At 40.0% G+C, this 27,583-nt stretch overlaps 1 protein-coding gene across 1 annotated transcript in view; it reads right to left on the reverse strand.

Annotated features, from left to right (window-relative positions):
• Positions 1-27,583, reverse strand: part of ADAMTS18 (ADAM metallopeptidase with thrombospondin type 1 motif 18) — a 162,273-nt gene that overhangs the window by 48,988 nt on the left and 85,702 nt on the right. The window contains exons 10-12 of the mRNA XM_017541843.2: positions 16,534-16,629; positions 12,382-12,530; positions 3,237-3,409 (exon numbers count right to left, since the gene is read on the reverse strand). Coding sequence (XP_017397332.1) covers positions 3,237-3,409; positions 12,382-12,530; positions 16,534-16,629 — 418 coding nt within the window. The remainder of the gene's footprint in view (positions 1-3,236; positions 3,410-12,381; positions 12,531-16,533; positions 16,630-27,583) is intronic.

The raw sequence follows: 27,583 nt of genomic DNA on the forward strand, positions 1-27,583 counted from the left end.
GGGGCAAAGCAGCCGCGCGGGGCAAAGCAGCGGCGCTGGCCGGCGCTGGCCGGCACAGCCGCGCTGGCCGAAACAGCCGCGCTGGTGACCGTGGAGCACCTCTGCCCGGGAATTTCCTAGTCTGTGGGCAATAAAAACACGGCGTCCACTCACCCTCTGCGCTTTCACTGGGAGCTGCAATCCTGAGCTGTTCCTAAACGGCCATCTTGGATCACCCCCCACAGTGTTGCTGTGTTCTAATAAAACCTTATGAAACAATACACACTAGCTTTGACCAGCAGGCCATAGTCTGATGACCCTGATTTAGGGCATGGATGACTTTAGATATTTACTTAGTCTGTTAAGAGGAAAGGTTTTTGGCACCATGGAGAAAAGGTATATGGTTAGTCATGTTTGTAAAACATTTTTAGGAAAAAAAACCATGTCATAAAAATGAAGAAAAAGCAAATAAACTAGCCCTGGATGCTGAAGATTAAAAAAAAAAAAAAAAAAAAAGTAACCCTTAAGTCCCTGAGACATTTCTGATATCAGAGGCGAAAAGAAAAAACAAGTTATTTATAGAGCCCTTGTTATCAGAAAGGAGTTACCACGCCAATTTATCAAATAGAAAGAGCTCTTCTTGGCCAGGAATTCCAGATGATGGTTCTCACATGAGACCTTATGTGGGCGATATTGAGCGATATCCCTAACAACAGTTTTACAAATGTGTAAACAATTTGCAAATAGTTGTGCTTTATAAAACCTCTCAGTCAAAGACGAAGTCAAAACTCAAACATGAAGTAAGTTGAATTATTACAGTCCAAATATGCAGATGATGTGTGGGTGGGTTAAAACTTTCTTTCCCATCTATATATATATATTTTTTAATAGCAATTCTATGTAATGCCTCCTCATTTTTGCACATGAGATTGGGGAGTTGGCTGACATATGTGCCCCTTCTTTTCTCTATCATTTCCAGGAATTAATAAGTTTTAGAAAGCTCTTTTTTTTTTTTTTTTTTAGCACAGATTTCTGGGTGAGTTTATGAGTCCATTAGAAACACAGAAGGAAAGAAGGGGAAAAGACTCACTCCTGTAGCATAGAGATTGTCCACATTTATAAATAAAGTCTTCCCTTGTTCTTTCTAAGCTGTAGAAACGTCAGAAGACTTTCAAGTCATGGTCAATCTCCCCTGATGTAAGTGCCAAAAGGAGACAAGGAGGGACTACAAGGCCTTAACTTTTCTGTTTCCCTCTGCTGAGAGGTAAAATCCTAAGGCTGGGAGTCTATGTTTTATTCAACGCATCTAGCAAAGTGTCTCCTACACGAAAAGAGCTTGGTCAACAACTGTTGGATGAATGAATGAAATTGCATGCTCCCCACTCAGTGAACACTGCAATAAAATTAGTGAAAGCACTTTGAAACCAGCAAGCATTTTCTAAATTACAAAATATATTTGTTTAACTTTCTCCTTATATCTTCCACACAAAACGTATTTAAAGGTGGTATAAGAACCAATTTCATAAGCACTATATTTGAATGAAAGATGTAATATGGTAAAAGCCAAGGAATATCCATGAAGCCAAAGCAAAGAATAGACAACAGAGTCACAGAGAAAGAACCTCAGACAGGAAACACGAGATTGCAGGAATATACAACCAAGAGAAAGAAAATCTTCCAACAATGGAATTGGAAGCAATGCAGCATCCTTGCTATGTAACCACTCAGTTCCTGGTAGAATGTCTCTAGCGATGGAGAGCTTACTACTTACAGAGGCAATATATTTTCATTTTGGACAGTTAATATTGATTTACTTATTCATTCATTTCAAAAGCTGTAATTATTACATACATATACACCAAGTGCTGTTCTTAGATGCTGAAGACATAAGCAAGCTCAAGACAGACAAAAGCTTAGTCCCTGTGGAACCTAAATTCTAGTGTAGGGGGGAAGATAACAAATAAATGACTAGAGAAAAAAACATTCATGCAATGAGAAGAGCTGTGAAAAATAAAAGAGAGTAAAGAGTTCAGAGAACAACGTGAAGGAACAATATTCTAATAGGCTGTCAAGGAAGGTCTTTCTGAGGAGATCATATGGCTAGAATGTTCTCAGCTCTTGAATTAATTCTGTTCTCTAAAGTAATTTAAAATAAATCAAACATCCTTCACATTCAAGAGCTCTTTGAATAGCTCTCTCTTATGTGCGGTAAACATCTATAGGTCCCTCATTATTTCCTCCTAAGACACAGCTTTTGGAATTGTGATGTCTGCCTCTATGTGCGCTTTCTGGACAAACAGTCATGACCCAAAACCACATGAGTGCTTCTGAAATGGCTGGGCTGATATTGAGCAACGCTCCACAATCCTCTTTTGATTTGGAGGCTCTACTTGTTATAATGATGCCTCTAATTATATTAGCTTCCTTTATGATCACTGATAATAGAGGTTCATTTTGAGCTTTGGCACAGAACGGCCCATGAATTGTCATTAAACTTAGTCTCTTACCATTCTACACATGGGCAGTTGGGATTCATATCCAATCCTGTTGCAAGACAGCATGAATAAGTTTTGACAAATCGAATGGATGGAAGTAATGAAACAACTACAATGGTGACAACTTATTTTACATAGGTAATAGCAACTACATTAAACTCTTCTGCTGTAACTAAAATTAATGTTTATTATTTAGTCAAAATAGACATAATAATTTAAAAAGTAAAATACAAGCCATAACTTTAAGTATAGTAAGTGCTAACAACTTAGTATAATTTTTATTCATAGCTCTGTATGTGTGTGTGTGTGTGTGTGTGTGTGTGTGTGTCTGCGTGCATGCACACAGTCTACAAACAGGCCTTCCCATGCTTGTAATCAACTGACATGTCAGTTACTGTATATGGTATCTCTAAGGGGTATATATGGTTTCATGAGTTTTTGGTCTGGACAGTTCATATCAATTTCAATTAAGATCCCTAGGAGACTCAATTGCCAAAATGTCAAAGGTAAGTTGAGAAACATAAGTACATTCCAAACACATGAAACCTTAGGTTTACAGATGTGGGAGATAAGAGGTATCTTATGGGGAAAAAAAAAGTGGAAAAATAAACAAAACCCATGGAATGAAACACTGGGCCAGGATGAGCCCAGGGAATGAAAGGTAAACATTGAAACTCTTTGATACAGGCAGCAATTTCTTCTGTGTTGTTCAATCACATTATTATCCACAGAGACTTATTTGAGCGTCAGAGACCAAATTACCTTCCACTTTTGTATACGGTTTCCACTGGTAGAACCATCCACGGAAAGGTTTGCTGTTATATTCTGCGCACTGTTGAGCCCGAAAATCCAAGCTATTTTCATTGCAAGGGTTAATGTTGCACAGCTGATAAATACGGCCAGAACCTGGACAGAATTTGCCACCATACTGAGGCCTGGAAATGAAATTAACAAACTTTAATGTTAGCAATCAAAGGGCTCACTATTAGTAACATGCAATAACATAAAGACGGGCAGTCCAGATGAGCATCACCACAGTATATGCAAACGCATACAGTCGATTACAGGAATAGACGTATATAGCATACAACTTACCACCTTCCTTCTTGCATCTAAGCTAGACATAACTAATCAATCAGGGAATTTTTTTCTAGTTCCTTTCTTTACCACTGCTCACCCATTAAAACTGGCATGCTAAATCAAACTTATCTGCCATCCCTGATCCAATTTTTACATTGTCAATTTCCTTAAAGACTAATTTTTTTTTTTGACTTTTTATCATCATCATCATTATTATTATTGACACAGGGTCTTACTGTGTTGCCTAGGCTGGAATGCAGTGGCATGATCTCAGCTCACTGCTGCCTCCACCTCTCCAGCTCAGGTTAGCCTCCTATCTCAGCCTCCCAAGGCTGGGACACCCGGCTAACATTTATACTTTTTGTTGAGATGTGGTTTCACCATGTTGCCCAGACCAGTCTCAAACTTTTGGGCCGAAGTAGTCCACCCGCCTCAGGCTCCCCAAGTGTGGGGATTACAGGTGTGAACCACTGCACCCAGCTGGAAAGGATATTCTTTTGTTTTTAAATTTTTAAAAATTATTTAAACTAATTTTGGGTTCAGGGGTACATGTGAAGGTTATACGGGTAAAGTGCATTTCACAGGGGTGTGGCATACATACTATTTCATCGCTCAGGTAATAAGCATAATATCTGATAAGCAGTTTTTCAATCCTCTCCCTCCTCCAATCCTCCACCCTCAAGTTGGCCCCAATGTCTGTTGTTTTCTTCTTTGTGTCCATATTTAGTCAATGTTCAGCTCCCACTTATAAGGAAGACCATGTGACATTTGGTTTTCTGTTCCTGCCTTAGTTGGCTTAGAAGAATGACCTCCAGCTCCATCTGACAGCAAAAGACAGGGTCTCACTCTATTTTATGTCTGCATAGTATTCCATGGTGTGTATATATCACATTTCTTTATCCAGTCTATTGTTGATGGGCATTTACGTTGATTCCATGCCTTTGCTATCACGAATAGTGCTATAATGAATATACGCATGCATGTGTCTTTATGGTAGAACAATTTTTTTTTAATTTTTTTATTTCAATAGGTTGTTTGATTATGTAACTTCTTTAGTAGTGATTTTTGAGATTTTGGTACACCCACCACCCAATCATTGTACCCTGTACCCAACGTTTAGTCTTTTATCCGTTGCCACCCTCTGCCCTTTCCCTTGAGTCCCCAAAGTCCAGCGTTTCATTCTTATGCCTCTGTGTCCTCATAGCTTAGGTTCCACATATAAGTGAGAACATGCAATGTTTGGTTTTCCATTCCTGAGTTTACAGCAGCACAATTTGCAATTACAAAAATATGGAACTACCCCAAATGCCCACCAATCAACAAATAAAGAAAATGTGGTATGTGTAGACGATGAAGTATTACTCAGCCATAAAAAGTAATGTAATAATGGCATTCACAGCAAGCTGGATGATATTGGAGACTATAGTCTAACTGAAAGGACATTCTTGCCACTCATCACATTAGCTCCTGTGTTTGGAAAATCTGTAAATACACCTAAAAGTTCTTATTACTGTCTATGTGTTCTTGAGTGCTACATACACATACCCTATCTTTTGACACCAAAGGCTCTTCAAACGCGGACCCAAGCTACCTCTCCAGCTTCCTCCCATTTCCTAACACTCTAATTGTCTTCCTACACTTTGCCATGCACCTGCTATTGCACAGAATGTCAGCACAGTGGGGAGAAGGAAGAGAAAGCACCATTTGCTGCTCTCCTCAATCCAGCTGTCAGTCATTGAGATGATATTTTGATTACAATATGACTGTTACGTGTTTCTTCTGGATGATTCTAAACCCAGAGGGAAAACATGCTCTTGTTTTCATCAGCATAATCACTTTTCAACTTTGCAGGTGGCCTACTCCTTTCCTGCCAAGCACAATGGGAAATGGATTTCTAGAGCAGGGAATTCCATTAGAGCATAAATAATTATGATGTAAAGGCAAGCTCTTAAAGATCTTGGTAGGCAGATTCTCATCTGCAAAAACCAGAAAGCAAAATAAAGGAAAAAATAGTACCACCACACTGAAAATTACCCATAACATTGTATCTGGCTTACTCTGTGCACAAAGCCAGGGGCTTCTTGTCATTCTTCCCATTTTAGAGTTTTCTCTGAAGGCCAAAACTCAACTATGGATCATCTTGTATAAAAATCTGATGCGAACATATAACATGAAAGGCGGTTCCCGCTTAATAAATTCATGTGATTAAAATTACTTGTCTCTTTAGGAAGCACAAGTACGCTCTAAAACACCCCTGGAATTGCTTCAGCATACTTTATCCAGTCCTCCTATAACTGCATGGTAAAATGGATTCAACAGAAACGGGAAATGTCACACTGCCAGAAAGAGATTTTTATGCTATTTCAAAACATTCTGGAGCAACTACTTAAACATTCAGCAGCCACTGTGATAAATCAAATCCCTGAAGACTTCTTAAATGATTACCTCAAAAGCACTTAGAAAAATCTTAAAGTGCTATGTCATGGCCTCAATATTCCTGGTCATCTTTACAAGACATATTTAAAACTAATTTCTCAGTTTAAGACTTTGAGATTTAATGAATAACCCTCATTTGGACGATATATGGTTAATGAAGTGAAAGAGGACTGCAAGGTGTTACTTTATCCACTTATGAAACTTGTAACGTGGACAAGACCACCAAATTCACATAGCCATGTCTTTCTTTTATAGATGAAGTGAAATCCCGCTGACAGAGCCTACAAAACTTGTTGAATGAGGGTCACACAACAGCTAGAAGGAAACAGAGAGGAGCTCAAGCTCAGGCCTGTAGACTCAGTCCAGGATTCTTTCCTACTTAACTATGCCTGCATTTAACTGAGTCCTAAGGCCGATGGGTCCACGTATGGTAAGAAAGAGGAATAGTCAGTAAGGTGCCATGTTTAGGGAGCTGGCCTTTTACGATGAAGCAGACTGTGATTTTTTTTTTTAAATTTTGCGGTAGAGTTCTGCTCTGCCACCCAGGGTGGAGTGAAGTGGCACAATCATGGCTCACTGCAGCCTCAAATTCCTGAACTCAAGCAATCCTCCTGCCTCAGTCTCTAAGTAGTTAGGACTACAGGCATGTGCCACCATGTCTGACAAGTTTTCAAAATTTTTATAGAGATGCGGGTCTTTCTATCTTTCCCAGGCTGGTCTTCAACTCCTGGCCTCAAGTAATCCTCCTGCCTTGGCCTCCCACACTGCTGAAATTCGAGGCATGACCCACCAAATCTGGTTAGAACTTTACAATACAGTATTCTCTGCCTCCTCCCAGCTTAACTTTAGGTGATTTTATTTAACCTCCTCATGTGCAAAATAGGAACAGTTGTGACGATTAACTGATAAAATGTAAAGAATTTAGGGCAGTATCTAGGGCAGAGTTAGAATAAATAAATTATAACTATCTTTAAATGCCATATACTTTTGCATTGAATGCCCACCCTGTGCTGAGTATTATGTGATCTGACTTTCATATACTAATACAATTCATTTTTAATTATGGGATAAGGTCAAAGCAATGAAAACTAATTGGTGGCAAGCATTTGGGCTTTTCCATTAAAATGCAGGTAACATTTTTCTGCAGCTTTAAACATGACTGTTAGCCTAACTTACCAGAAAATTCTATCCTGATATGTCCTGGTGTAAGAAGTTCTTTAACATTAAAAAGAAATACAGAAATAGAAAACAAAAACCTAGGCACATGATTTTGTCCTTGGACTACTATAAAGAGCATATCTTTCTGCATAATTTATCAAGTCCTGACTACAAATAGTTACAATGGTACCTGCTTGGATGAGTATTAAAATCACTTGGAGAGCTCTGTTAAACTACACACACACACACACACACAGAGAGAGAGAGAGAGAGAGAGAGAGAGAGAGAGACTGATTGATTGATTGATTCCTGGGGCCCTCCATCCACTTTTACAATAAGAATATCTGATATCGAAGATCCAGAAATTAGTATTTTTAAAAACACACCTGGTGATTCTGATAACCAGCTGAGCCTCAAAATTACTGGTTGGAAAATATACCACCAATTACATTCAATTATTCTTCTGGTGCCATGACGTTCCTCCTCACTCCATGTGCTAAGTTGCCTTCGAGTTATCAGACAATTCTTCTTTCTCAAATAGACTCTTGTTTTAGGGAAGTTCTAGAATACTTTAGCACATCACTAATAATTTTCTTGGAGAGTTTATAGGAATTTCACTAGGCTCCCTTACCGGGTGATCATTTACAACAAGGAACCAGAAAAAATGAAAAATGTCAAAGGATTAAGACTATAGGATCTTAATCTGACTCTGCCATTGCCAGTGTGGGGAATTGAGCAAGAGTCGCTAACGTGAATGGGCCTCTGCCCCTCCTGGTTACTCATCTGTAAAGTAACTGGATTAGGCAGCAGGTTTCAACTCATGTGTCAGTTGTAACCTGACTGGGAGCAAATGCCTAAAGAAGGGTATTGGGAAGGTCCCTGAGGCATGGACGACCTCAGTAAAAAAAAAAAAAAAAAAAAAAAAGGCTTCCATCAGTTAAAATAGTCTACCACTGACATGGGACAAAGGATGGCCCTGCATGCCTGGCATTGCCCATTCCAGAACCAGATAGCCTTCTACTCTTTCAGGGCTAAAAAAAATTGATAAATCTATGAATCAGCCAGGGATCATTTTTTATGAAATAAAATTTGTTCTGCAAAAAACATTTTTACATGTAACAGAAACCTCACACTGCTTCTCAGATGAGACAATGAAAATGGCTACATTGAGTCATGGAAATAGAACCAAATGCTTAAACTGAAGCAAGAAGGAAATCCATCACTTGAAACAGGGAGAAGAAAAACAGCATTACTGCAACAGAGTGAAATAAGAACAGAGAGAACAATTAATTCAATTGTCTTGGCATAGCCTATCATCTACTTTTTTTATTTTTGGCTTCATGCATAAACAGCATCCTGATTAATCTTTAATCTTGTTTAACATGATAACACTGCACTGAATGAAAATACTTTAGTGATTAATTCTTTTATTAGGCATCTCTAAATTACAATATGATATTTCCATGAACAATGCTCTATTATTATAATGAGAGCGCTCAATCCTACAGATATGAGAGAGGTTTTAACTTAAATCTCAGGGGCGTCATTCATGCACTTTCCCAGCAGAGCTATTGAATTAGGTAATCTATTTCTTTCTTGGGAAAATATTGAGACTGTAAAATGTTGTGATGTACGAAAACCAGATCCATGAACTATGCTTCAAAAATGTAAAGTAATAGGATGATTTTAACAATTCAACTTAAGACATGGCTGCACTCAAAGTATCAGGAGGGTAAAAAATACCCTTCTGCATGTACCAGGAGGTAAGACAATATCGTTGTTTTAATAGTGTTATCAAAATAATCACCTGCTATAAGTGGCAAATGCTCACCAGCCTCCTTACCATTATATTCAGTCACTGGGTTTGATTACATTGTGGGTCTCAATCAGAGGCGATTTTGCCCCATATAGGACATTTGGCAATGTATGGAGACATTTTTGGTTGTCACAGCTTGCTGGGTAGGGGGCATCAGTCGGTCAAGGACAGGGATGCTGCTAAACATCTTACCATGCACAGGACAAACCTCCACAACAAAGAATTTTCCAGCCATGTCAATAGTGCTGAAATTGAAAAGCTCTATTTTAGTCTGTGATATTCCCAAGAACACCTAACATACGATGGTCAAAGCGTCTCCCAACTCTGCTTTGTATTTTACGAACGAAACAGACTTTTAATCTAGCTCAGATGGCTGACTCAGATGAAGTTCCATTCAACTTCTAAAAATTTTCCTTTTGCTCTAATGTCGTTATTTAATTCTCCATTTACCAAACAGTTATGCAACGCTTATGACATGCCAGACCCTTTTCTAAGGCACTTTACAGACATGAACTTAGTTGATATAAGTACTGTTTTTATCCCGTTTTTATAAATGAGGAATCTGGAGCAGGAAGACTAAATTGTCTGTGGTCATAGATAGCAAGTGGTAGGGTCAGGATGCAAAAATGGCTGTTAAGCTTCAGAGACTCTGTTCTCATCCTCCGCACTATGCTACCAACTTAAATTGTGTTGTGAATTAAATCTAGTGTATTCCAACGTTCCATCACATTCTTCTCACTCCATCACATTCTTCAGAGGCCAGTTTCGTAAGTAAAGGCTCTGTCTCTCCAACCCTGCTTCTGTGGGCTGACCCTCCACGATCCCATCCTCCTGGTGAGCTTGGGATGAGGATGATGAAAACCACACAGATCCCAGAACCTTTTGTTGAATGCCCACTGAATGTTCCCCAGTCTGTCAGGCATCCTACAGATGCAATTTCTAACCCCCATCCAAACTTCCAGGGTTATCTTCTACATTTTATTATACATAAACCCAAGTCAAATGACTTTTACAAAGCCACAGAGTTAAGAAGTGGCAGAGACAGGGTTTAGAGTCTTTCTATCTATGGCCAAAACCTGGACTCTTTCTGCATCATCCTGCCAATTGGAAAATAGACATTTCACACGTGTTTTGTGTGGGAGTTAGTGCATATAAAAGTAACATAAAACCACCTTCATGTTCACACAGCACAAACTGCAGCTCAGACTCCAGTATCACCAGACCAAAGAGTACCCACAGGTGACCACAGGCCAATTTCAATCCACAGCTGAATTGACTAGTTGTCACAGTGGGTTTTTCTGTCTTTAAAGAAAATTGAATTTGCTGTCAATATTTTTAAAATTGGGAAGTTTCACAGGCAGCATTTTTCCATATTTCTGGTTTCTCTTTAAAAGTCAGGCAGATCTGTCAACACGTGTTGATGTACATTCCTGCAAGGCAAAAATCAGCATACTTTCTGCAGTTCACCAGTTTGAGAGGCACACACGAGGTCTGCCGGCCAAACTTTTCTCTTCTACGATATCACAAGAATTTAATTATATGGCTGTGGAACCCCAGTTTGGATGAACACAGTAGCTCAGAGTCTTACCGGATCATCACAGTCCCATACAGAATGACTCCTCTGCCTGTTTTGGTTTCTGCCCACCATACCTTCCCTCCAGGCACATGGCCTTTATGTGTAAACAGTAAAGCTCCGGTTGATATTAACTGGAGGGAAGAAAATGGCATTTAAAAAGCGTTTTCTCACATGGGGGGCCTATTGGGGGTTGGGGGAGAGCAAGGGGAGGGAGAGCATTAGGACAAACGCCTCGTGGACGTGCAGCTTAAAGCTTCGATGATGGGTTCATAGGTACAGCAAACCACCATGGCACATGTATACCTATGTGACAAAGCTGCACATTCTGCACATGTTATCTTGGAATTTAAGGTAAATTTTAAAAAAAGAAAAAAAATCAAACCAGGGTGTGCTGTTGGTGGGAATGTAAGTTAGTACAGACACTATGGAGAACAGCATAGCGGTTCCTCAGAAAACTAAAAGTAGGACTAGCAATCCCAAAAGAAAGGAAATCGGTGTGCAGAGATGCCTGCATTCCTGTGTTCACTGCAGCACGATTCACAACAGCCAAGACAAGGAAGCAACCTAAGAGTCCCTCAGTGGATGAAGAAAGAAAGAAAACGTGGCACATATACGTAATTGAATAGTGTGCCATGTTTTCTTTATCCATTCATCCTACTAATGCTACTTGATAGTATATACTGTTATATATACTATATATAATATATATTATATATGTTATATATACTATAGTATTATATATATTATAGATAATATACAGTATTGTATATACTATGTATTAATATATATAATATTATTATGCAGTATAATAGTATTATGCTAAAAATATTCAGCCTATTATGATAGTATTTAATCCTGCTTAATATTATTCATCCTATTTAATACTATTCAGCCATCATTAAAATGAAATCCTGTCATTTGCAACAAAATGAATGGAACTGGAAGACATTCTATTAAGTGAAATAAGCGAGACACAGAAAGAAAGACAAATATTGCATCTTCTCCCATGTGGGAACTAAAAACGAAAAAGAGGGCCAGGCGCCATTGGCTCACATCTGTAATCCCAGCACTTTGGGAGGCTGAGGCAGGCGGATCACAAGCTCAGAAGATTGAGACCATCCTGGCCAACATGGTGAAACCTCATCTCTACTAAAAATACAAAAAATTAGCTGGGTGTGGTGGCGCACGTCTGTAACCTCAGCTACTTGGGAGGCTGAGACAGGAGAATCGCTCGAACCAGGTAGTTGGAGACTGCAATGAGCCAAGATTGCTCCACTGCACTCCAGCCTGGAGAAAGAGCAAAACTCCACCTCCAAAAAAAAAAAAAAGAAAAGAAAAAGAAAAAGAAAGAAAGAAATTGAACTCACAGAGCTAGAGAGTGGAATGACAGCTGGGAAGAGTAGTGGGGACGGAGAATGCTAATACTGGAATGGTTAACGTGTACAAAAATATAGTTAGCTAGAAATATAGTTAGATTTAATGAATAATATCTAGTGTTCAGTAGCACAAATATAGGGTGGCTACAGCTAACAATACTTTATTGCATATCTTAAAATAACTAAAAGAGTGGAATGTACCTAATAAAGAAATGATATTGGAAGGTTTTTTAATACAGAAACAACAAAGGCTTGAGGTGATGGTTACCTCATTATGCTGATTTGATCATTCCACATTGTCTGCCTGTATCAACACATCACATGCACCCCATAAATATGTATAACCATTATGTACCCATAATAATTAAAAATAAAATAAACATTAAAGTATGAACAAGAAAAACTGGTGTGTTACAGGCTGAAGGTTAATGCCTTGAAAAGACTAACTTTCTGCTGGAGGCTTACTTGGGGTTATTGCAGTGTCTCTCCTGGTACTTGACTCCTCCACCACATGTCCGGGAACATTCCGACCACTTCGACCAGGCGGACCACTGGCCATGGATGGGCCGGGGCCCGAGCTCCCCGAACTTCACACACTGGCCTTGCCGACACCACTGTGAAAAGAACGTGTTAGATGGTTCCTGTCAGAAACCACCTGGGAAAGCACAGGGAGGGAGCTGCCAACACCTGCACAGTAACAGGAAAAACAGGTCTGTAGGGAAAAAAGGAAAATGCCTGATAGCTTGATAGATTCCTTTCTTTGCTGTGCTCTAAAAACACTCAACTACTCTGCACTGACCACATGCATTTTGAGAGGCTGGCATCTAGAGAAAAGAGGTACTGCTCGTCAACAGGCTGAGTATGATATGCTTTGTGAGCTGTGGAGGTGAGATGTTCAGATAGGATTCTACCTAACAGCCAAGGGAGGCAGTATAAAGTTACAAGGAATCCTCCCTTGCCACTTAGAGACAACGCTACTTAAAGAACAATTGGGATCACTCGTTCAAGAACAGTGAAGATATTAACACAATTTATCATTCTGAATGTTTTATCATAAAAACAGATACAATTACATGCACATTATATTTTTGTTTATTCCAAACCCATTTCTTATGAAACTGAACAACTCAGTCTGTACAGATCGTTCTCTTCAGACAGCATCCTTTTTCCTTTTGTCCACATAAAAGGTGTCCACTTTAGATGCTCTGATGACTCTGAGCTCTTTCAGTGTCTTTGATAAATTAGCTCAGGGCCTTTCATTTGCCCATGATCTGTACAAGCTAGATGGAGAGCTATTTTCTGTATCAACCTTTCCATTTTAGTTCTCCTTTGTAACAAATTCCAGGCTTTGCTGGTCATCTCTCCCTGGGGGTTGCATTCACCTCTGGTAGTGTTTCTTTAATTTTTGTTTTGTTTTTCGTTGTGGTTGCCCACCCCACCCCACCCCCACCCCTCACCCCTGCAGTGCTTTTATTATGAGCAAGTTCTGCATGACTTAGCATAACTGCTCTTTTCTAAAAGCCTCTGCAATTACATCCAAAGGGTTGGGGTTTGGACCATGCCAGGTTTTGCTGAGGAGTCAGGGGTTCAGTTACAGAATTATGGGAAGGTTGTTTGACTTTCAAATCTTCACTTTTCCCCTGTGATACATTTGGCTTCAGAACTGTTTATTGTGTGGCTTGGTTGCTAGTGCACTTTGTCTAGGTTAAGATATTGCTTCCTTTCTTCACATTCTTGCCATGTGCTGATTAATTCTTCTGTTTTTAATTTTTCTTTCCCCTGGATTAATTGCCATTTCAGAGTTTGCATGAAATCATTTAACACTATTGAGAACTTTTTGGGGAAAGCAATCAGTCATTTGACGATTTTGTCTACCATAAGCATGCATCTTTTCCACCAGGAATCACGGGACTCTACTGGACCGAGCTCAGTGGCTGAGACAAAATTACAATGGCCAATAACAATAACAGCAGCAGCAGCCACAGGTTGTTAAGTTGCTTCTACGTGCCAAAAATGGTGCAGAGAGCTTCACATGCAGTATCTCATCCAATCCTTGCAAAGCACTGAGTTAAAAACTATTTTTCTCAGAGAAATGTAGCAAAGAAATACTAGCTAACTTGCTCAGAGGACACAAACTACCCAAATAGAGCTATTCAAATAACTATGCAAGCATATCCTGTTGCTTTTTTTCTTTTCTTTTCTTTTTAGACAAAGTCTCACTCTGCTGCCCAGGCTGGAGTGCGCAGGTGCGATCTCGGCTCACTGCAACCTTTGCCTCCTGGATTGAAGCTCTTCTCCTGCCTCAGCTTCCTGAGTAGCTAGGATTACAGGCACATGCCACTATGCCCGGCTGATTTTTGTATTTTTAGTAGAGATGGGGTTTCATCATAGTGGTCAGGCTAGTCTCGCACTCCTAACTTCATGATCTGCCCGCCTCAGCCTCCCAAAGTGTTGGGATTACAGGCGAGAGCCTCCACACCTGGCTACTTTTTCAATTAAAAAAAAAAAAAGAATCCATTAATCCTCAAGACACAAGTTCTAAATTTTTATGCTTCCAAAGTAAAAGTGACTTAAGCAGTATTCATATTTCCAATTATTCCACTAAGTCATTGTTTTGTATCATCATGGGTACAACACTTTTATTAACATTTTCAAGAACAGTCCTCATTGGGATTTCCTAAGACCACCTTCAGATTAAAAACTGCACATAACTCTTCAATTTTTAAAGTGTTCATTTTCTTTAAAGAGCTAAAAATCACAAACCTTTTGAAGAGATATTGAATAAGCATCCTAACAAATATCAGAAAGCATCTGCTGAAAATCTATTTATTGTCATGTGTCTGTGCCTTTGCCTCTGATGTTGCCCCGTCTCTGAAAAGTCCTTTCTATCATCCAACTGAAGAACTTCAACCCAAACTCCAACAACCATCTTGATGTGCCCACTTGTGGTTTATTCTAAGTGCATAGCTAATCCCACACAAGATTCATCTCTCATTTCATCTGGGCCCTGATAGCAACTACTGCTTAGAGAAGGTGTGTTTGAAGACAGCATTAGAGTTACTTGCTTCTATATGTGTTTCCCCTACTAGACTGTTAATTTTTATTTTTTTAATTTATTTTTGAGACACAGTCTCACTCTGCCTCCCAGGCTGGAATGCAGTGGCACAATCTTGCCTCCAGGATGGAAGTGATTTTCATGCCTCAGCCTCCCAAGTAGCTAGGATTACAGGGGTGGCCACCACACCCAGCAAATTTTTGTATTTTTAGTAGACATAAGGTTTCACTATGCTAGTCAAGCTAGTCTTGAACTCCTGACCTCAAGTGATCTGCCCGTCTCAGCCTCTCAAAGTGATGAGATTATAGGTACGAGCCACTGTGCCCCACTTGGATTGTAAATTTTTAAAGAAATACAACTGTTTTATTCATCTCTACATCCACAGAGCCTCCTGTTCCCCATATCTAGTAGTCAATAACTTACTGTGGAATGAAATAACTTTTTCTTTTTCAGAGACAGGGCCTAGCTCTGTGGCCCAGGATGGAGTGCAGTGGTGTAATCATAGCACACTACAGCTTCAAGCTCCTGGGTTGAAGCGATCCTCCTCTCTCAACCTCCCAAGTTGCTGGGACTACAGGCACGTACCACCATGCCTGGCTAATATTTTAGTTTTTGATAGAGATAGGGTCTTGCTATGTTACCTGGTCTTGAACTCCTGGCTTCAAGCAATGCTCCCCATTCAGCCTCCCAAAGTGTACGATTACAGGTGTGAGCCATCACACCCAGCCTTCAAATAACTTTAAACGACCAATGACCATTTTTTCCTCTATAGGCTTATACGGCCTTGAGAAAGAGCCAATAATTGAGATCAGCAAGCCTGTACCATCTCATTATCTCTTGTCATTCAAAGCTTTTCCATCATGGACCTTCAAATGAACTCCCCAAATCTGGATCATTTACTAGTAGCCCAAATGCAACTGGCCCTCCAGACTCTACTGGGAAAGTGGAGGAAAAATAGAAAATAATATATGAGTGTTCTTCATTCAAAATATTGAGATGTCCCATAATCTTTCAAAATGGAGGTGGTTCTCTGCATAGAAGATGCTCATCAGCAAAAGGACCTTAGGTACCCACTAGGTGGAGGTGTTCCTTACCCTTCAATAGGAAAGTCACTGTACATAATGGAAATCTACAAGGCATGTCAGAAGCTCAATGACAGCTCCTGTGAGTTGAGCTGAGTAGCAGAGGCCTTGGTCTGGAGGGAGAGTCATTTTTTTTTATAACAAGACATCTGATCCCTGAGACTTTTTATATACCACAAGTTTAAAAGGAAAATGGTATGCAGTGAAACCTATTAGCTCATTGAAAGAGAGATATTTGGAGCCAAGCCACCATCTAAAACAGGAAGACAAAGAAAAAAGAAAAAAAAAATCTTCAACAATTGAGCTACCTGGGTTAGAGAGCATTCAGCTTTATAATTGCTGCTAAGTAATGTTGGTTAATATACAGAGAAGCCAGAAAACATATACTGCCAAAGCATTCCATCCTAAGGTGACAGTACAGTTTGAGTTCTATGCCTTATCGAATTTCTAGAGCTAAAAACTAACAAGTATGCAGTTTACCATACTCAAGCCACAAAGGGTTCCTTCTGCTGCAGGCATAAACTTGGTCTCACACCTGTGACCCACTCGGTGGCACCAAAGTGATTTGCAAATGTCCTGAAAGAAAAAAAGGGGCCGGTGAGGGTGATATACAATAAAAACAAGAATATTCAAAGATTTTGTATACATTATTATATTTTGGGGTAGCTGAAATCAGAAATTATTCAGAAAGTAGAGGCCAGTGAAGTTCATAACACCAAGGATAATATGTTTTACCAACTATGTAAGTGAGGGGTTTCTACAGTATGCAGATATTCACGTGTGTTTAGTAACGGCTGGTAGGTAGCAACATTTAATTTAGAGAACACTTGGCTTGGAAGGGATAGACCTGATCTCTCATGATGTGATGATAACCATTGCAGCAGAAGACGTCAAGACTGGAATAAAGTAAGTCTGATTCAAATCATCATCCCGAAATTCCTGGTTTCATTCCCTATGGACATGTTACAGAATCCCTTTAAGTTGCAGTTTTCTCATCTGTACAATAGTGATAAAATCAATACTTGACTCTATAGAGTTATCAGGATAAATGAGGAACTACAAGTCAAGTGATGGTTTCACCTGGCACACGCAGTTCTTCAAAATAGTGGCTTTTTCATCTTTAAAAATAATGTTCTATAGTTGCTTTTTCAAGATCCTGTATGTGCTTAACTAAAGCATCTTTTTTTTTTTTTTTTTTTTTNTTTTTTAAGTTTTTATTTTTCTGGGGTACATGTGCAGAAGTGTAGGTTTGTTACACAGGTATACATGTGCCATGGTGGTTTGTTGCACCCATTAACCCATCATCTACATTAGGTATTTCTCATAATGCTCTCCCTCCCCCTACCTCCTACCCCCCCAACAGGCCTCAGTGTGTGATGTTCCCCTCCCTGTGACCATGTGCTTTCTTTGTTAAACTCCCACCTGTGAGTAAGAACATGCAGTGTTTGGTTTTCTGTTCTTATGTTAATTTTCTGAGAATTACGGTTTCCAGCTAAATGAAACATTTTTTATGAGTGCTGTTTTTATTTTATTGATTGACTGATGGTAGAGACAGGTTCTTGCTTTGTTGCTCAGGCTGATCTCAAACTCCTAACATAAAGTGATCTTCCCACCTCAGTCTCCTGAAGTGCCGGGATTACAGGCATGAGCCACAATGCCTGGTCACCTTCGTCATCTCTATTGCAATTTTCAAATATGTAATCAATTTAATTCTCAAACTAGACCTATGAAATAATTTAATTCTCATGCTACACTGTGGTACATAGAATAATGGCCCCCAAAGATGTTCACATCCTAATCCTGGGAACCTGTGAATATGTGAAGTTACATAGCAAAGGAGAATTAAAGTTGCAAATGCAACTGAGGTCGCTGTTGAACTGGAAATGGACACACTGTCCTAAATTTTCCAGGTGGGCCCAACGTAGTCACAAGCATCCTCAAATGGGAAAGAGAAGTTTAGAAGAGAACCAGAGGGATGATAACTCAAGAAAGACCCAGAAGAATGTTGCTGGCTTTGAAGATTAAGGAGGGGCCAGGAGCCAAGGAATGCAGGCAGCTTCTAGAAGCTGAAAAAGGCAAGGAGATAACTTCTCTCCTAAGGCCTTTAAAACCCTGCTGACACACTGATTTTAGTCCTTTCTTTTTTTTTTCTTCTTCTTCTTTTTTTTTTTGAGGCTGACTTTCACTTTTGTCACCCAGGCTGGAGTGCAATGGTACCATCTTGGCTCACTACAACCTCTGTCTCCCGGGTTCAAGGGTTCTCCCACCTCAGCCTCCCGAGTAACTGGGATTACAAGCCACCACACCCAGGCAATTTTTGTATTTTTAGTAGAGACAGGGTTTCACCACGTTGGCCAGGCTGGTCTTGAACTCCTGACCTCAGGTGATCTGCCTGCCTTGGCTTCCCAAAGTGCTGGGATTACAGGAGTGAGCCATCGTGCCCAGCCTGATTTTAGTCCTTTCAAATGCCCACTTCCAGAACTACAAGAAAATAAACGTGTGTTGCCTTAACTCACACTAAGTTTGTGGAATTATTTAGATAGGGAACTAATACTGTTGTATTACAAACATTTTAGTGGTGGAAACTACACTAATTCTTCATTTAAACTCATTTAGCTGAAAAAACTGAGCAAGCAACAGATGCTGTTGAAGCCTTAAAGTCACATGGCTGGCCAGGGACAAAGGCAGGCCTCAAGCTGGCCTGATTTCTGAGTCTAGTAACTTAACCACCACACTGGGCTTGGATTTGCCACTGATGGATATTGGAAGGCTCTCATATTCTCCAGGCCTCAGTTTTCTCGTCTATAAAGAAACAGAACCAGATTGCTTTTAGTTCTAACAGTTAATGTTGCTATTTAGAATTATATTGCTAATAAAATGTCGTGAAACACTGCAAAAGGTCAAAGTGACTTCATCTGGTTGCCACATTCTACTTCCTATGGTAAAAATGTGAACACGGACATTTTGGGGAAAATATGAACAACCAGGGAGGAGAAAAATAATTTTTGTTGTTACTTGTTGAAATCCTAAAAATTCAATGAACCAGGCACCTAACTTCCCAAACCTCCATTTAATGTAGATTTTATAGTTAGAAAATATGGCAAGAATATGCTTAGGCATATTTCGCAAACACATGAGAAAAGCTTTCCATGGGACTGAGAAAAGAAAACACAGGGAAACCAGAGATATATACAGTAATTTTGGTCTTGTAGACCATAAAATTTTTCCTCCAAAAAGAGAATGGAAGAATACTGAGGACACTTCTTAGAAACACCACCACCACCCGCTGCCCCAGATGTGGGTACATGTACCATTCCCAAATCTCAAAACAGCTCATAAGCCAGAATATATACATCTCTGAATGCATAGATTCATGAACCCACCGCTGACAGTAGCAGACATCATGAGGCAGCTTCCCAGCAAAGTGAATCAGGGTCACCGTTGCTACGTGTTTTCATACTAAGTCACCCTGGGTTTGAGGAAATCAATAACTGTGGAGAGCAGCCCATGTGAAACGGGGGGCATGAGAGATAGCCACTGCAACAATTAAACCTACACTTAGAAAGGCTTTCAGAACTAAATTGTTTTTCTTCTTACAGCCAGGAAAAAGCCATAACCCACACTCAGTGCCTATGTGGCAACCACCAAAATGGCCCTAGGGCAGATGAAAGGAAGGACAGATGTCACAGCCAATGCCAAGCCACAAGGCCAATAGGAGGGGCAGCTGGAGAGAACCAGGAAAACAAAGCAAAACAAAACAAAACAAAAAACACAGGGATTCCAGAGTGAAATAAGACAGGCTGTGTGAACATGTTATTTCTTCTGTGGTGGAGTACAGAAGTCAAGTGTAATTATAGCCAACTACATGCTTTGACGACCATGAAAGCCCTCTGAGAAGGCTCCCTTTCAAAGTAAACAGAAATGAGAGTTTGCACTTTTTTGCTTGTACCGCCCCCCTCTTTTTTCCAGCATATTCAAATAACTTTCCCTTATCTATAATTCCCTGGATTTAAGTCATAATTTAAGGGAAAACAAAATAACCACAGAGACCCCAAGGTCTCATGTTGCCTGCATATGATTTTTTTGAACTAGGCAACGTTTTTAAGCAAAGAGTCCCAATGCTATCCATTACTCTGTTCTGTCACTTGCTGGCCATGTCCCCTAGTGGTGTTCTATAGGATGGATACCCCTTCAAGTAAAACTTGACATGCTGACAATGTTAATGGCTTTTGCAAACCAAATTTTATAAAGCATTACAAACTTAACACATCCAAAATGAAAGTTCTTCATCAGCTCCTCAAAACCTATCCCATGTTTAACTGTCCCCATCTCACTCCATGACACCTCTATATTTCCAGCAGTTCTGGTCAAATATCCTGGAGTCAGCCAGGTGTCATGGCTCATGCCTGTAATCCCAGCACTTTGGGAGCCTGAGGCTGGTGAATCACCTGTGGTCGGGAGTTTGAGGCCCGTCTGACCAACATGGAGAAACGCCATCTCTACTAAAAATACAAAATTAGCTGGGTGTGGTGGCACACACCTATAATCTCAGGTATTTGGGAGGCTGAGGCAGGAAAATCACTTAAATCTGGGAGGCGGAGGTTGCAGGTTTCGGTGAGCCAAGATCACGCCATCGCACTCTAGACTGGGCAACGAGTGCAAAACTTGGTCTCAACAAAAAAAATCCTGGAGTCATCTTTACTCTTTTGTTTCTGTCATATTCTATCAAGAAATCTCCCACTAGATCATAAAATCATATTGGCTTTGGCTTCAAAATATTTCCAGAATCTGAACATCTATGGCCATTTCCATTTCTACCACCCTGTTCCAAGCCAACTGACACACAGCTCACTGCCAGGACCCCCTCACAAGCCTCAAAGGTCTACTTTACCCACAACCTTGCCCAGTTTATCCTCAACACAGTGACTAGAGCTGTATTGTCCACTATGATCACCACTTGCTACATGTGGCTTGTTAAATCTTAATTTACCTTACTTAAAATCGTATTAAGAACTCACTTCCTCAGTCACAAGAGTCACGTTTCAGGTTGACAAGTAGTTAGTGCCCACCATATTGGGTAACAGAGAACACATGCGTCATCACAGAGAGTTCTGCTGGATGGCACTGAGCTAGGGAGATCCTTCCAAATCAACTCAGCGTCAGTCAGCTCATGGCACATCTCTGCTCAAAACCCTGTTATGTCTTGTCAATTTACCAGGAGATAATCCAAAGTCCTAATTGTCATCCATGAAGTCATACGCAATCAAGCCTCCTTTATCTCCCTGACATTGTAACCTACCGGTTTATACCTTGCTTATTCTGGTTTAGCCACACTGGCTCCCTGATGCTCTGCGAACACTCAAATCTTGCTCCAAAAGTGGGCCTTTACACGGGCTGTCCCACTTCCTCAACTCTATGCATCTTTCTCTTACCTCCTTCAAGTCTTTGCCTAAATTTCACCTCCAATGATCTCACTATTAGAAAGCTTAATCAACCACCACCCAATCAGACTCCCAATTTTCCTTATCTAATTCCAAACTTATTTAGTGCCTGTGGCTTCATTTACAATATCACTTACTTATTTATCAAGTTTATTGTGCTTTGCTTCTTGCCCACTAGTTACAGGAGGGCAGAACCGTGTTTTCTCTCGGACGTATCCCAAGCACCTAAAACAGTGCCTGGTACAAAGCAGGCTTCAGTAAATATTTTTTAGTAAATCAATATATGAATAAAAGTGACAAACTTTATAATTTAAAATAGTCTTTGCTTGTGATAAAGACTTTGGAATTTTTCAGTCTCTGAGAATTAAAAAAAAATAACAACATGAAAGAACCTAGCAAACAGAATATTCTAAAAAAAAGAAAACTGGATGTTGAGTTTTCCGTAAATTATCTCATAGTATCATCACTGTGACCATGTGAGGGAAGAATGACTGTCACCTCAATGTGCTCAGGAGAAAATTGAGACTCAGGGAAGTTAAGTAATTTCTTCCAACTTTCTTTAGCAGGTAAAGTCTCTAGTTGGCCTGGATTTAAGCCCAGGTATGTTTGACTTTATTGCCCAAGCTTTTAAGCTAAACAATAATTTTAAAGTAACAGATAACAATTAAAAAGTAGGAGTCACCAATAATTGCCCCAATGCTATTTTAAAAATAAACTTTATAGAGGTATGATTTATACAATAATATGCATTCATTTTAAGTATACTGTATACTGTTCTACGAGTTTTGGTGGATATATACACCACTGTAAACACCACCACATTCAAGACAGAATATTTCCATGACTCCAAAATTTCCCTTGGACCCTTCTGCAGTCAGTTCTCCTCTTAGAAGCAATCACTATTCTGATTTCAGTCATCAACAGGCTAGTGTTGCCTATTCTCTTACATTTCATATAAATGGAACCATACAGAATGTACTTTTTTGTTCAACATGTTTTTTAGTCATCAATGTTTTTGTGTATATCAATAGTATCTTCTTTTTTATTAATGAATGGAATTTCATTATATGAATACAGCAAAAGCTAATCTGCTCGTACATTCACCTTTTGCAGATCATTTAAGTTGCTTCCAGTCTTAGGCTTCTTGAATCAAATAGTAGCTAAGAATATTCTTAGGCAAGCCTTTTTATGAACACAGACCTTTATCTATTTCAGGTAAATAACTTGGAGTACATTTGCTGGGTCAGAGAGTAATGGTATGTTTCACTTCATACATCGAAACAACTCTGCGAAACCATCTCCAAAATGATTATACCACTTTATGCACTCGTCAGCAATATGCAGAGTTCCAGTTGCTTCTGGTCTTTGGTATCATTTGGTGTTGTCAGTCTTTTAAATACTCCCCATTCCAGTCAGTGTGTAGTGGTACCTCATTGTAATTTATTTTATTTTATTTATTTGAGATGGAGTCTTGCTCTGTCACACAGGCTGGAGGACAGTGGAGTGATCTCTGCTCACTTGCATCCTCTGCCTCTGGGATCAAGCAATTCTCCTGCCTCAGCCTCCTAAGTAGCTGGGATTACAGGCGGGTGCCACCATGCCCTGCAAGTTTTTTGTATTTTTAGTAGAGATTGGGTTTCACCCTGTTAGCCAGGATGGTCTCAATCTCCTGACCTTATGATCAACCTACCTCGGTCTCCCAAACTGCTGTGATTACAAGCATGAGCCGCCCTGCCTGATCCTGTAACTTATTTTATACATTCCTGAGAGCAATTGGTATTGAGTGCCATTTCATATGCTTATTGAGTATGTGTAAGTCTTCTTTTGTGATGTACTAATTTAATTTTTTGCCCCTCCCCTCCCCTTTTTTGTTAAGGGGATTGGCACTAGTACCACTTTATATTTTTTCTAGGTATATAATATGAGAGGTGGTATAGTATCATGGTTAAGAGAATGTGCTACCCAGATCCAATTTTACTTCGGCCATTTGCTCATATAAAGCTTAGTAAAGCATTTGCTTTTATGTGTTTTGGATTTCTTATCTAGAAAATGTGAATAACAGCACATGCCCAAAAGGTACGGAAGTATTAGTATGTATCATGTGCTTAAAGTACTGTATGATACATAATTCGCACTGAATAAGTATTAGTACTACAGAAAGGAAAGAGTGTCTTACCCTCAATTTTCTATGAGTTCATTCACTCTAAGACCTGGGCCTTTTGTTTTCCTGTGTACTAGCACTTTCTGCCTAAACTTGCTTAGATTATTTAACTTCAATTCCTTTCTGTTGAATTTAGGGGGGACAATAAATAATGCTCCTGTCTATTCCGCCACTAAATAAGACACTGGAGTCCAAGAAACGTAATTCTAGATAATAACCTTATTAGTGATAATTATGAATTGGGGAATGTGGCTGAGATCTGTGGCCAAATAGGTCTTCTAACACTATCTCCACTGCATTAGACTATCCGTTCACACTTGTAGGTAGAGGAGGCAAAGCCAAGTCTCATTCAAGGCAGGCAACCTCTAGGGTGGCAGAAGAGAAGGGCGCATCCTGCAGCACGAGAAAGATGATGCTGAGATAGTGCTGTGGCAGGCCTGCTCAGATACAGTCTTAAACTGGTCAATCAGATAAGTCACTCCTGCTTCCTTGAGGAGAGATGAGAGAGCAGGCAGAAGGAACATCGTTCACTTTAAGGAAATGGGAATGCTAAAACATGTTAGTTGTGGTTACCACTGTAAAGCCCAGTAAGTAATACTGAGTATCTGATATGACATCCGGCACATGCTAGGCATGGCAGATTCTCTCTTATCAACTGAGGCAAGAGATGTATATCGGCAATTAAAATGTATTGCAAGTTTATAAAAGTGACACATAAGGTGGAAATGGAACCCAGAGAAAGAAATGTTTAAAACTCCTTGAGAAAATAAGGAGGTGACATTTAAAGTGAATCTTTAACAACAATAAAAAAATAATTTAGCATCACTGGGTGTTCACACAGCATACAAGGACAGCAAACATATACAAAGACTTGTAGACATGAAAGAGGAAATATCTGGAAAACACACAAGAACAACAACATCATTGGACCATGAGTGCATGGGGTAAGTTGACAGAAGCTAAAATGTGATGCAGTAAACTTGGCATATTACAAGGGAATAGTATAACAGTATCAAATAGTATGATTCCATACTAGGAAGTTTTGAGTTATTGACCATTCATTAATCCTGATGGCAAATTCTTTTTTTTTTTTTTTTTTTTTGGGGGCGAGAGAAAATCTTTTTTTTTTTTTTTTTTTTTTTTTTTTTGGGGGGACGGAGTTTCGCTCTTGTTACCCAGGCTGGAGTGCAATGGCGCGATCTCGGCTCACCGCAACCTCCGCCTCCTGGGTTCAGGCAATTCTCCTGCCTCAGCCTCCTGAGTAGCTGGGATTACAGGCATGCGCCACCATGCCCAGCTAATTTTTTATATTTTTAGTAGAGACGGGGTTTCACCATGTTGACCAGGATGGTCTCGATCTCTTGACCTTGTGATCCACCCGCCTCGGCCTCCCAAAGTGCTGGGATTACAGGCTTGAGCCACCGCGCCCGGCCCCTGATGGCAAATTCTTGAAAGAAGTGTGAAAGCAAGATAACTTTTGGGACCCCAAACTCATTAAACCAAAGGGAAAAGTCAGCCTTGGAACTGGGTCACACAAACCTGCCTCCCTATTTCGGTTCCTAAATAAGATGGCTGCAAGATGAAAAACTACATGCTTCCTCCATATTTTGCCCACAAGGAAATTCCTAGTGAGCTGTCAAAATTGCACCATGGTAACGTAAACTGATAGCTTATCTTTACGGGTGCAGTCACTGCAGTCCAGCAGACACAAATGCCTATCTGATTGATTGCGCCCCTGCCCCATTTTGTCTATATTTATCTCATGTAAAATGCAGATTCACTGCATTTTTTTCTCTGCCCCATTTCTTTATGTCATCTTACATAAGAAAAACGTGGCATTACTGAGCCAGAGAAAGGCATGAATAACTATTTTTCCCTACTCCCCTTTTACATAATAATTGTGTACTTCTTAATTTCCCACCCTTTCCTCTTTAAATTTGGAGCCCTCAAAATCATCTTCATCTTCAGAGAAAGATATAGACCTGTCTCCTGGGCGCATCCCTAACTTTGGCAGATAAATCTAAAATGCTTGGGACTTGTCTCGTCACTCTTCTTGATTTACGGAAAAAACATACATTCATCCTGCTATCCTTCAAATACAATGCTCTCTGAAATGATAGGCTGAGAACATTCATGAGAAATAAAATATCTTCCTCACAGTTTCTATTTAGCTTCAAATTCTTTCAGTGGGTCTACAGACAAACATTAACACTGAGCTCCTGCGTTGTAACTGTGCTGGCTACTGAGGTACAGAGTCAGCTAAAGAGGATGCATTTGTTCAGCTACTCACTTCTAGCTTAATAAAATGACCAGCACGAAAGCCTTGATCAGTCTGTTACAGCATTTGAGACCCTCTGGCAAATAGCATCAGTTCACTCATGTAGTCAGTAAACATTTGAGAAGTGCAGAATGATCACATGGATGCTTCTCCACTTGTTATCGAGGGAATCCTGCTTTGGATCTTTACGAATAACACAGAACCATTAGAAAGATTAGCAACTCATTTTCCTGAACACTTTGGATGAGAACAGAGATCAAGCCTGGCACGCTGAAGACACAGAAAACTCAAGGCTGGGAGAGGAGGAGAAGACGGGGATGAGTGATCCAAAATAGCCAGCTCCAGAGCCTTTTTACCAGGGCAACCACTGTGGAAGGAGTCAAATGTGATGGTGGCAATGATGCTGAAGACACATGGAAAAGAGTTAGAAGAAACTTGTATTGTTGACTGAGTAATGCAAGTGGACCAAGAGAAGAATCCTCACAAATGTGCCATGGAAGAACTATTACAATCTTCACCTTTCAAAGGGGAACTCTAAGACTAAGGGAGGTTGAGTCATTTCCCCAAGCTTGTAGGAAATCTCACAACAAAATATTAAACCTAGGTCTATGTAACTTTCAAATCCAGAGATGCGTGTGTGCGTATGTGTATGTGTGAATGTTCAAAATTGAAGACTGTCTAACCCAGTGATTCTCAACCTTGACTGTACATCAGTGTCACGTGGAGCTTTTGTTAGAATACGGGTTTCTGGGTGCTAGCACCAAAATTTCTCATTCCTTAGGCCGGAATGAAACATTTCTTTCTCTTTGTTTTTGAGTCAGAGTTTCGCTCTTGTTGCCCAGGCTGGAGTACAATGGCGCGATCTCAGCTCACTGCAACCCCTGCCTCCTGGGTTCAAGCGATTCTCCTGCCTCAGCCTCTGGGGTAGGTGGGACTACAGGCACCCACCACCATGCGTGGCTAATTTTGTGTTTTTAGTAGAGACTGGGTTTCTCCATGTTGGACAGACTAGTCTTGAACTCCCGACCTCAGGGGATCCGCCCACCTCAGCCTCCCAAAGTGCTGGGATTACAGGCATGAGGCACCTCACCAGGCCAACAGATTCCTACCAAGTTTCAGGTCATGCCAATGTATTGCATCTGGTGGTTTGAGAGGACGCTTTGAGAGTTTTTTGTTGTGTTGCTGTTCTTCTAATCACTATGCAACCCTGCCTTTCTAGGAGGCCTGGAGGAAAAGAAAAGTGAGGGGGAAAGATGAGAAAGTAATGATAGAACAATAAAGGTCCTGAAGACAGGTTTCACCTCTGTTCTGTGTTGCCAGAGCTGGTCTAAACTCTTTCTACTTGACAGGATGAGTAAAGGATTTTGTTTTGGAAATCCCTCCTAGCCAGAACCTGATGATATTTATGATCCTCAGAGGTGCGGCTATGGGTTCAAGTTATAAGTAGCTTTAAAAATAATACCAAAAGCTAACGTGTGGGGAAAATAATCTACAATCAGAGTCTATCAAACAACACTACCTTCTCCATTAACCTCACCACCATTTTATATCATTTCTCCCTTAAGCGAGTCTTTCTCGTCCTCCCTTTCCTTGTTTGATTAAATCTTTTATTCTGGAATTTTCTTTTTTTTTTTTTTTTTTTTTTTTTTT

Source organism: Cebus imitator, unplaced genomic scaffold, assembly GCF_001604975.1.
Source record: "Cebus imitator isolate Cc_AM_T3 unplaced genomic scaffold, Cebus_imitator-1.0 Scaffold137, whole genome shotgun sequence".
In the NCBI taxonomy this organism is placed as follows: domain Eukaryota; kingdom Metazoa; phylum Chordata; class Mammalia; order Primates; family Cebidae; genus Cebus; species Cebus imitator.